The sequence below is a fragment of the Macrobrachium rosenbergii genome, chromosome 31, assembly GCF_040412425.1.
Source record: "Macrobrachium rosenbergii isolate ZJJX-2024 chromosome 31, ASM4041242v1, whole genome shotgun sequence".
Taxonomy (NCBI): Eukaryota; Metazoa; Arthropoda; class Malacostraca; order Decapoda; family Palaemonidae; genus Macrobrachium; species Macrobrachium rosenbergii.
In genome coordinates this window covers 19,036,228-19,048,684 of record NC_089771.1, presented here as the reverse complement: position 1 = coordinate 19,048,684, position 12,457 = coordinate 19,036,228, and the positions used below count along the sequence as shown (strand labels likewise).

Here is a 12,457-nt window from a genome sequence, read left to right as displayed (position 1 = left end):
TACCAACCTCTCTGTTGTCACTTCAATGCAATATTCACGGAACAAAGTCTTTCCTGGATTGCTGAGTAATATATCTTTGTGTTCTGCCAGTTACTGCAATACCTGCTTTTTCTTCTACTTGCTTAGGTCCTTCTGTGCTCAAAGCTCTAGCCAGACGTCGTCTGGAATTACCTGGTCTTCATCCACTTTCTCCTCAATCACAGTAGTACTCAAGCATTTCTTTTCTTCACCAACAGTTGCTCCCGGTTTATTCACCTCCCTCTCATTGCAGTTGGTCAGGATGTTTGCATGAGGATTCTTCAATTCTCCGTGAACATCAACTTTTAGTCCATATGATTATCCACTTTCTTGACATTACATGCCCCTCTCCATTTTAATATCAGTTGTTTCTTTCCTTTGGTAACAACATTAATACTTTCTGTCCAACCCTAACTGACAATCTTTGGTCCTCCTGTACTACTGATGCTTCTGGCATCCCTGTGCCTCAAATTTTCATGATCAACCCATAGCTTCTCTGGGAGCTTCTATCCTATGAATGGGTTAAAGAATGGTGTTTCTTCTACATGAGAAGTGAATGCCCAAGGGAAATCACTTAGGACAACCCGTATGAATAGAATCCGGTTAACAAAACCCACCTCACCCACACCCCTGGCTTCTCCAACAGTCTGAAGATCAAGAGGGAAGGAGAGAGCAGAACGGCAGAAAGGAAACCAGGCTCTCTCCTAATGGACAATGTTTCTCAAACACACACACCAAATTCTTGCTGTAAAGATAAGTTAGTAAAATATATGAACAATGATAATGGTTATGAGTTGGCAAACCTGCAGTCTTAAAACAATTCTGTTAACAGAGAACATTGCTGAGATGATAAAAAAAAATTATTAGTTGTACAAGTATCCTTGACATACAGTAGTGAACAACACAATAAAAGCAATAAATGGAAAATAATTAATTGTTGTTGAAGTACTGTAATGCTGAAAGACAAAAGCAAAAATCCAATAGAAATACAATACAAAGTCAAGTTCCATGACCAGAGTAGCACAAGAGACATGTAAACTGATGACAGCCTATTAAAAAATGATTGGGTGACCAACAAGTGAATGGGCAGTACCCTGCCACCCACCTGTCTGCCACCTTTGATTATCTTCTTGTGTAGCTTAAACAACTGTACAGCTGTTGCCAAAGGTAAATAGATATAAAAGACAAAGGTTTGTGTTTTCATAGGAACAAATATAATACACAATTATGACAAGCAAAGGTTTGTGTTTTCATAGGAACAAATATAATTATGTCAGGCAAGACAAAAAAAATTTTAATAAATTATATGGCATTAATACTTAAGAGCATAATAATGAAGTATATCTTTACAAATGTCCAAACTTCAGTACGGGCCAAGTCTCGTGTGCTATAATCTTTTTAATTTAAGGATAAACATAGGTTAATAACACTGACTTACATTTAATTGCATTGCTTGATTGCATTGTTTTCACGGACAATGTCCGTGACCTTAAATAAAATATACTTTTTACATTAACATTTACAATTGTATAAGAAATAGATAGCTTGAACTACATATTCTTCACATAATAAAAAATTAAAATTCTATTAAACAAGCCCACATATTCATATTTTCTAAGTTCATCAATGTTTGACTATATACTATAGTACATATAATCAATAATGCATCTAACTGGAAAAATAAGTTTCACTGGCAAAATCATGCAATGTCCCTTTTATACCCTTGTTTTTATAAACTGTATTTCTGCTGGAGCATTTAAGCTTTCCACTTGATGCCTTCTTTTGTGAGAGAGAGAGAGAGAGAGAGAATTTATATGCTATTAGTAACATTTTATGGAACACGTATAACCATGAAGTGTGCTTCAATGTTACACTCTGAAAGTAATGGTCACTAGTATTTTTCTAAAGTATTACAATTCTAATGTGTTGTATTATTTTTCATCATTTTCATCAACAGTATTCAAAACTGGTAGAGTAATGAAATACTTTATAATTTCATGTTCTAAGGAAGTTTTACATATAAAAATAATACAATTTTACAATGTTGGAGAAATGTTTTACATAACTTCAGCAGGCAAAATGGATAAGAAAGATGAATGCCAACATCAAAGAATTTAAATCCAGTAAAAATCCATAATTCAATTTTTATTAGTTTTCAAGGTTATCTTTATTTATTTTTAAAAATCATTAGAGGTAGTCATGTTACTTCTTTGAAAAGGTCATTTCATTTCATTTAATATTCTTAATACAGTAATTTCATAACCTGGAGTTATAATCAAAGAACCTCTTACAGCTCAATATAATTTTAGTCCCTAATAAAATGTGAAGATTTCATCTAATGCCACTAATTTTCCTTTGACTGAAGATGCTTAATTGTTCAATTTGTGTTACATATCTTAAGAGGTTCACCAGAACACTGACTTCTTCCAAATTTTACAAATGGGCATTTGTACTTGAGTGAAACCAGTGCCTTGACATACAGACATAAACTTGTCAAATAATAACATGATGACCACAATCTAAAACAATATACAAATGGTTGCAAACAGGATTAACAGTATCAACTGTATTTTTAAATAACGTAAGCACCATAAAATCTGAAGAACACGTTGCCAGACATTACTGAAAAAACTAAATTCATTTGAACAATTTTCTACCGAAAACCTTTTCTATTCTTTAAAAGTTATTATACAATGGCAATGGCAACCTAACATCATCGTCATCATGCTTTAGACAAAGCATCATGGATGATCCTATACGCCTTATCTGCACACTCTATGAATCCAGGACCATCACGGTGTGGTGGATATGATGACAAGACAATTCCTAAGCGATTATCCTGGATCTGGTATCTGTAATGATGAAATAATTTCAAAATGCAATATATTTATCACTATAAACTTAAGAACTATAAAACTGTTTTGGTTATGAGAAATTGTAAATTCTAAGGAAATTAGTGAAACAAAATTACTGAATGGACATCACAATCTGAAAGAAATTGAATGGAAATTAGGACTAAAACACACTGAAAATGTTAATACTACAAAATATCCAAACTGGCACTTGCAATGTGGTTAACAAATTTCAATACTAGAATAGTGTAATTTCTATACAGTAAGTTCTTTGAAATACAAATTTTACCTTCGTCACCTCATCCTTTTAATTTTTTTTGCAAATATGTAAAAAATGGGAGGTTTTTACTTATTTTTTTAATGTCTACAGGATAAAATGTAGTGCATTTTTTAAAATTATCAGTTATGTACTTTGGAAGTTATTAAAAACAGGAAAAATCAGAAAAATTATTACACTAGTTGATTTTGCTTTAGAATAATGCAGTGTTATAAAGATATAGCACTGTTATCTTATTCATTAAACAATATCAAGTTTAAACTTGAGAGAGAGAGAGAGAGAGAGAGAGAGAGAGAGAGAGAGAGAGAGGATAGAGAGAGAGAGAGAGAGAGAGAGAGAGAGAGAGAGGTTTGATTTTATGGTTGAAGTAACTCTATTTTGACAGTGTTTCTTATTCATGAAAAAAAAATTGAGAATGCCACCCAGTGTTTTCATAGTACATTACAGGATTTGTTTATTTTTATATTTGCTCTTTTGTCTATTTCCACCATGTCTGCACTGTGAAGGGTAGATAATAGTGACAAGTCTCTTTTGTCTTTCAATGTCATTGCTGTCACATCTGAGCTTTCCCTGGAACCTCAATATGAATACTTGCAGTTATTTTCATCTCCTGAATTCACTACATGTTACTGCAGTAATTCCTTTGTCATTCTTTTTAACTGTGGGGGGTAACGAGACAGCAAAAATAAGAATGCTCTTGGCAAGTACTCAGACCACTTGGCACCTGAAACTCTATCATAAAAGTAAACACAATACTAAATGTTTGCTAATGGGAAAGGAAGGACAGAAAATAAGAATGTATCAGAGAACATATAAAATTGGGATCTTAAAAATAAGTGGTAATATTTATGGGTAATGAACAAATTTTCTCATGGATGTAAAAAAAAATGTACATGGTCATGGTTCATGAGTATACTTAGGGTTGCACGGGAAGGGGCTTAAATATTGCAACCATTTCACTATTCATCACTTTGTACTATGGCTGCAATACCATAATTAATTACATTAAATATAAAGCCAAAGTGTACCAATGTTTTTATCTAGGCTTTTCCTTTAGTGTTGTCAGTTGTCAAATATGTCTCCATTCTCCTTGTCCTGTATTCTTTGTATCTGAAGTACTTTCAGGTCTAGGTCTTCATCTACTCCTCTTCTTCCTTGATCTACTGGGCTTTCCCACAGGTCTTCAATAAATAACTAAATATATGGTTCTATGATCACTGACTTTGTAATAAAATGAGATACAAAAGATAAAGTACCAACTTGAGAATACAAAATGATTACCTACCCAACACCAAATCCATCCCTAACAACTGGTGCAAATCCTCCAAAGCTGATGTCAGTTGATGGTAGCGTGGAAGTACTGAGAATAATATGGTTGATTTTTGCATAAGCAGGATCTGTGTAGAGGTCTGGCATTTTTCCACCTTTGGCTTCAGCAAGTTTCCTCATGGCAAAAAGGTGACGATCAAAGCCTTGTCCTGGAATTTAGGTGCAGCATATAAAAATGGACAATGATCACATAAAAATATCATTTCTCAGTAACCCAATTAAAAGTGACAAACTCTTTATGGATGGATACAATATAGAATTTGGGCCAAAGGCCAAGAGCTGGGACCTATGAAGTCATCCAGCACTGAAACGGATATTGACAGTGAAAAGGTTTGAAAGGTGTAACAGGAGGAAAACCTTGCAGTTGCACTATGAATCAACTGTTAGTAGAGGGTGGAAAGTACGTTGGAAGAAAGAGAATATGAATGGAGGTACAGTAAAAGGAATGAAAGGGGTTGCAGCTAGGGCTGAAGGGACGCTGCAGAGAACCTTAAGTAATGCCGACAGTGTACTGCACAAAACACACTGACAACAATGTCCCCCTATGGGAGCAAATTCTTTATAATTAAATGCTGGTTAAAATATGAATAACTATTTACTAATGGAAATTATTCACAACTTGTAAAAATTTTCTCCTGATCAATCAGACCCTTGACTGTAAAAAGGAATCTCCATGCTCCATATGGCTGAATTCCACAGTAACTTCAGTGGGACCTTGTTTGCTACGACACTGTTAACCAAACCACTAAATTAAAATAAATGCATTCAACTCTTGCAAGGCCGCCCTGGTTTGTTATAATAAAATACCTTATATCTTAACTAACAAATTGCAAATTTATAAAAACTTAAATTGATAAATTTAAAACGTTGAAGATTTCCATAAGGGATCTGTATCCAGGACTTGAAACTGACTTATGATCAAATATAGGAGATGGCCCTTCTTAGCCACACCAAGACTGGTTTGCCAACCTTTGAGGCCAACGTGGATAAGTTCCTTTGCCTGCCAAGGTCCCACATATTCCACAGGCTGAGGAAATGTTAACCTCATAAACAGCAGTTTATAGATCAATACTGTCTCAGGCTGGAAATGTGTGGACTAAACTTGGATTCTTCTATAACACTCAAGTAATTATGTTATTCTGCAACTTCAAGAATAGAAAGTGAACTGCTGATTCTCTCTCAGCCAAGGTTAGTCATACCAAAGATTGGAGGTCCATTGATCAATCCTTTGCAACCATTTGTTGAGGAGACCTACATCACACATAGCTGGGAATAAGCCACCAAGATCTTTGTCATCCCACTGTTTTTCTTTCAAGCAAAGAATGAAGAGGACCTTCTCCACTATCCTGACAGAAGAATTCATGTTTCTCCTGAAAACTGAGGAGTTCATGGGACCTACTTCCAAATTCTTTTGGCCTAAGTGGCATATCAAAAAGAAAGGAACCAGATTTTCTTCTCATTCCAGCTCATAAAAGTTCTTTGAAGGCAATATGGGGTGCTGACTGATGGGAAAGCATTACAAAAACCTTATTTTTTCAAGAGATCAAAGCGTTTTTGACTCATCTAATTTTTAAACAAAGTGCATGCTAACATGCATTTACAGCAGCCACATGGAGGAGCCAACCAGACTTTGCAAACTCATATCAAACGGATGTGACACATGTCAACTTCCTACTGTTATTATGCAATTAAAAGGCCCAGATTTTGATTGTCACATCAATCCCAAAAGCTTTCAAGCAGATCCTACAGATCTCAGTCACCCAATCTGTGGTTTTTAAATGGTCAGTCTTTTCCACCAAAACTACAATTTAGGCTTTGAGTAAGTAATGACTGTTAAAAAAAAGGGATGATTTTACAGATAGAATTAATTTTTTAACATAAATCCATTACTCTCTTTATTTTTTTTTTATTTTGAGAGGGATGAAACAGTTAAATTGATTTTGTGGCCACAAAATGGACTAATTATTATGTAACGGATTTGCATAAAAAATGAATTTTGTTTAAAAAATATAAGTTATAAATGATATCATCAGGGAAACATAAGGGAAATTATGGAGGTTCTATACGTAAATGAGATGATGAAAGGGAGATGGAAATGGCTTGGACAAGTCCTTTGTACATCCCCTGGGAGAACAGTGCATGATAGTGTTAGGTGAGCTCCTCTGGGCACTAGCAGAGTTGGAAGACCCAGACCTCTCAGATTAGAACTATGGGCTGGGGGGCTCAAGATGGGGAGATTTATAGAAGATAGTGAAGCACGGGAAATTTCAAAGAGGCCCTCTGCATCCCACTGCATTGGAAGTGATAATGATGACAGGTGGAAGAGCACACCCAGTCCCAACATGAACTGCAACTGATACTGGTGTCTCTCACCAAGGACTACTTAAGTGCTGCAAGACTTATCATCCCTATCAGTACATCATGACAATGAGAAAGAAATGCCAAAAACAAAATACACAATACTGAACACAAACACAATCATGTACTAACTGAGAAAAAATAAAGAACCAAAGGTAATTGTTACAGTGATAAAGCAAATGCGAAGTGAATGACCTAGGCAAACAATGAACTCTAATCAAAACATGGCAAAGGAAAAAAGTTACTTTAACAGCTCAAGAATACAACAAGAAAACCCAAAATTTGAATTGATACATGAACATTAACAGCACAAAAAAAAGGAACTGTACATCATGATGAAATGAGTCTCCTGGCTGAGTAAGACAAACTTCCAAAAAGGAGTAGTAGGCTACTGAAAAAAACAAAAGCACAACTTGATGAAAATGAAATATAAATGTACTGAAAATGAGATCATGTCAATGGCACAATGCTAAACACAGTAGAAATGATGGCAAGTCCTGGAGAGAACATTATGTCTAACTATAACTGAGGTGCAAAGATGAATGCATATTGGTAGAGCATCCAAATGGATCTCAGAGTTGGCCAAGGAAGTGTCCTGGAACTGATTTTCTTTGAAATGCATCGTTTCATGAACCTCAATGCATTCCATGCGATTAAAGACTATTTTATGATTAATGGGTTTGTAAATAATAAACCTTGTTTTCTAATACAATGAAAATTAATCTTTACTCTCGTTCTTCTTTTAATTTTTCTTGTGTATCTTGAAGAAGACATGTTGATGACTTACCCATGGCCGCTTCCTTTGTGAGGTTACCATGTACTTTGGAACATTCCATGATAAGTTTCTTTAATTCAGCGCTGCTTGGAGGTTGTGATGAAGCTGCAGCTTTTGTGAAGGCTACAGTCTCCAACGTAGCAGGACGGAGAGTTTCTGTTCTTCCATGCTTAAATGCAGAAGTGCTACAAGATTCATAAGATGCAACAGTCTGGCCATGTTGGAGATAGTAGGCAGTCTGTAAACAGAAAAAAAAAAGGCAAAAATTACACTAAACACTAAAAACTTACATGTGTGTATATATAGTGGAATTCCAGAGATTAGAAACTACAGTATATATTACTCCTAATTTAATCTTTTTATCATACAAGCAATCTGTTCTTATCTGACGATAAATAGGTTGTCCGGACTTTGTGTACACAGCCATATCTTGCACATGTGGGCTTTATGACAATAAATAAAGTCAGGGCCATCAAACACCAAGATTTAAAACTCAACCTTTGACTTGCTATTACTTACAAGAGTCTCAGATAAAAACATCAACTCATGGTTACAGGCACAACTCTGGAGATCAAGGAAATTTGACCTTAAGCCCTGAATATTTGACTAATGTACTCTACAATTTTTCTTACTGTAATGAGTAACAGGCCCAGGGTTCAGCTCAATGTCTCCCAAAAGAACTAAAATTAACGACATAAAATCACAGTAACATTGTAAAATTCAACAGAACAGTAAACAACAATGCCCTCAATAACAACAGTATTTACATTATTTACAAAAGTTCTGTTGAAAGTAAAATAAACATGTCCATTTGTCATTGAAGAAAGTGCCATAAGCAACTGTAAGGCATCAGAAATCTGCCAGGTTTACCACAACAATTGGGGGAGGACAGTCAGGATGGATTTAGAAATAAAATGCTCAGTAGGAATAGAATAAGTAAAGATGAAGGCACTTTCTTGATAATCTACCAAGCAACTTTTGCTTTCTCATCAGCCTGTCCTACGCACTTTTTGAAAAAACAGGAAAGTGAACGAAAAAGAAGATAAATGCCCGATTGTACCCTCAGGCAAAGAACTCAAACCCGAGACCATGGAAAGCCACAGTATAATGACTATGGCATAGTCAAAGGTTTGAATTCAGAGTAACCTTCTCTTAGAAGGACAGCCTACCGAGGGTAAAGGGTCCCTTCTACCCACTGATTTGATCTGGAGTGCCCTCCTCCTAAAAGAGTTGCCTGCCAAGGATAAAGAGTCTCTTCTATCCTAATGGCACTAATAAATTAGTGAAGCTGTTTCATAAAGGACATATGCATCAATGTTGCATCAGGATGAAGCAGCCCTGAAAAGGATAATTAAGGACAATGTCACAGCTGCCTCCAAAGACTTCAAGATTGCTCTCTTCTATCATAAAAAGCATCAATCAGCAGATCTTTTTCTTGAGAATAACCCTGCCCCATTTCTCAAGGATTTGAAGAGATAGAATGCTGTATACACTAAACCCCCCGTATTCGCACTCACGATTCACAGACTCACCTATTTGCGGATTTCTCTATGGAACATATATACGCATTATTCGCTGAAAATCCGCCCATTCACGGTATTTTTCCACTGAGAAATATTCACTAATTACTGTATTTTCATCTCATTTTCATGACCAAATGCACTTTTTGTGATACAGTAAAACTATTAAAATACTCAGGTAGTGCTCGAGTTATGATAATTCACCTTACGATAATTCAATTTTGCAATGTGGTAAGCAATTAATAACGATACGACAATATTTATGAAATATTTTTAAACTTCGCGCGGGTGCAGGCAGCAGCGTACAATCAGGCAGCAAGAGAGACCAATTACAATAGAGCAGCTTCTTTTCCTCCAACTCTTTATCGCATCTTCTAGTTGAAAAAAGTAACAGAGAATGATAAAAGTATTGTTAGTAACTTTATACTCTTGCGTAAATGCGTACAGCCATAAACAACTGACCGAGAAACTGTTGTTTTGTTTATCACCGAATCGGATAACAACAGCCCTTTTGCTTGTATTTCAACCATCGTGCGGTAATACACAATTACCGTAGGTTATAGCACAAATGACATTAAGTAGAATAGGACTGATGAATTTTTACATAATACCCTTATTCGGTATGGATAAAAGATTGGCAAGGAAATATATTGCTAAATTTATGCTGCAAGTTGTACCTGAAGCTGAGAAAACAATGTTCAAGCTGCTAATGACTATTAATTATCGTGCATTGGCAACATGGATGAAACTCGACCGTAATTAAAATTGGAGAGAAAGTATTTTAATACAAACTACTGGGCATGAAAGAATACATCAATGCTATTTTTACGCCGATAAACGATAAATACGTAAAGCTTGTATATGATGAAATCAAGTGAAAATAGCAAATGGAATCTTGATTTTTTTACACAAAACAAACTCCCCCAAACAGCCAACGTCCTCTATTAATGAAAAAATAGCTAAATTAATTCCACAACGAGACATATTTAATTTATATTTCGACTTAAAAACACTTCGTACAGTATAACTAAAAATAACCTTGCCCCATGTAAAGTATCTAGAGATTCATTTATGCAAAGTAGAAGCAAGAAAAGTGCTCTGAGTTAAATGCAGCAAAATAAACACCAGCGTAAACACTTCCAACCCAAAACACTGATTGCCATGATTGCAATTTATAATACAAAAGCAATATAAGAAAATATACAAAATTATTGGATACAGTGAATTAAGGCATAACATTTTAAAAGATCCAAGGAAAAGATGCATATTTGTTATGTTGATGTTTTTATAATATGATATGTGAATATAGAGTACAGTATAATGTAGGCTACGCTACCATGTATGCCTACAATATACCATAGTGTAGGCTAAGCAAATTCTTGTTTGTTATTCAATTTCTCTTTGTACTGAATTATCATAGGTCACTCTGCATGAACCTCCAGAGTTAGCTGATATTAATAATCACTATACCGTGTATGTATAGAGTATACTTTACAGTGTAGGGTAGGCTACCATACATGCATACATGGTACAAATACCCTAAAGAAGGCTAGGCTATATTCGAGATACGTTTTTTCCAACAAACGATAGGTTTTTTGGAACCTAAGCCCATCGTAAGTAGGGTAATACCTGTATAAGCATTTTTAGTGTTTTTTGTTTTGTGTGGTTGAACTATCAAAATAAGCAGCTCTAAGTGTTTTTAGAAGGGTTCTAAGAATTCACAGGTTTACTATACTTATTCAATGCCAAAATACAGGATACATCAGTATGATGACCATGTCTTTCCAAGTGTCTTTCTTGTCACCTACACGAGGGTGCAATATTTAAGCACCTCAGGGAAAACCTCAGAGACAACCTGGACTGCCAGACACTATGAAGATCAGTAGGATGCCAAAAACAATAGTCGCTGACTACAACTCTTAAGAGTCTCTCCATATAAAGAAATTATAGCCAACTATGAACACAATGGATGATATCCCCTTTGATGATGTAATACCTCAGATGACAATTGAAGATGACATAGCCAACGCACCAATGCCACAGGTTTACTATACTTATTCAATGCCAAAATACAGGATACATCAGTAGATGACCATGTCTTTCCAAGTGTCTTTCTTGTCACCTACACACGAGGGTGCAATATTTAAGCACCTCAGGGGAAAACCTCAGAGACAACCTGGACTGCAGACACTATGAAGATCAGTAGGATGCAAAAACAATAGTCGCTGACTGCAACTCTTAAGAGTCTCTCCATATAAAGAAATTATAGCCAACTATGAACACAATGGATGATATCCCCTTTGATGATGTAATACCTCAGATGACAATTGAAGATGACATAGCCAACGCACCAATGCCATCACGAAAGTCAAAAGAATCAGTTTACTGGTTTAAAACACTGATCAGCGATAAATATGCCTCCACTACAACCCTGTAGTCCATTTGCAAATTATTAAAAGCTGAGGATGAGCTGAGGTATAACCTACTTGAAAAATTTTTATAAAATAAACAAAGGAACTTTGGACAGTTAATCTTTTATTTCCCCCAAAATGAAAGTTAAACTGTTTTTCCTTTTAACATTATTAATAACAACTACACAGAATAATACTGAAATGTCTAGATCTCCAGGGCATACCAAGCTACATGCATACAAAGCGTTCATTCCCAAATAAAACTGATAGATGTGCTACAGTTCATAAATAAGAGTTATTGGGCATAGCAACCATGAGGTCAGAGAAGAGTAATTACCTGGAATCCTAGCTGCATCATGGCATCAGGTGATACTTTATGCTTCTTACAAAAATTTTTTCCAAAAATATCACTATCGAGTACATCAACTTGCAAGGCACTTGTGTTAGTTTCATAAGTCTGGATGGCTCGATCAATAGCTTCTTTCAAGCTTGGAGTTAAATTAAATTCTGAAATTGAAATCAAAGAAATATTAAAACTTATTATAAAAACCACCATAATGCGTTAAAAAATGCATATTAACAAAATTATAATGGAGTTTCCAGATTTTCTTGCATGAGGCTATTTTTCCCCCCCCAAAAATGCTTCAAAAATCACCTCCAGGTGCTGAGTTTGATGTCATGTGAAAGATTAGATGACTTCTAGTCATATGCTTCCAAAGTGGATGAGGAACAGTGTCAGAACTTAAATAGGATTGTGTAAGAACACTAGGAGTACTATCTCTTCTGTGGCTCATCAGTGTGTATGTCTGAGACGGTTGTGGTGTGCTTAACACCACATTGAACAAAGTGTGTTGTGTTTTCTTCTACTGGACACGGCCTTGGATCTCACAAGTCAAAGATATTCTAACTAGTAAATA

At 35.4% G+C, this 12,457-nt stretch overlaps 1 protein-coding gene across 2 annotated transcripts in view; it reads right to left on the bottom strand.

Annotated features, from left to right (window-relative positions):
* Nucleotides 1-1,442: 1,442 nt before the first annotated feature.
* The window catches only part of CPT2 (Carnitine palmitoyltransferase 2), a 39,501-nt gene continuing 28,486 nt past the window's right edge, over nucleotides 1,443-12,457 (bottom strand). For both annotated transcript variants that reach the window (XM_067132327.1, XM_067132328.1), the window contains 4 exons: nucleotides 11,878-12,047; nucleotides 7,622-7,847; nucleotides 4,433-4,625; nucleotides 1,443-2,870 (listed from right to left, as the gene is read on the bottom strand). In XM_067132327.1, coding sequence (XP_066988428.1) covers nucleotides 2,741-2,870; nucleotides 4,433-4,625; nucleotides 7,622-7,847; nucleotides 11,878-12,047 — 719 coding nt within the window. In that variant the 3' untranslated portion in view covers nucleotides 1,443-2,740. The remainder of the gene's footprint in view (nucleotides 2,871-4,432; nucleotides 4,626-7,621; nucleotides 7,848-11,877; nucleotides 12,048-12,457) is intronic.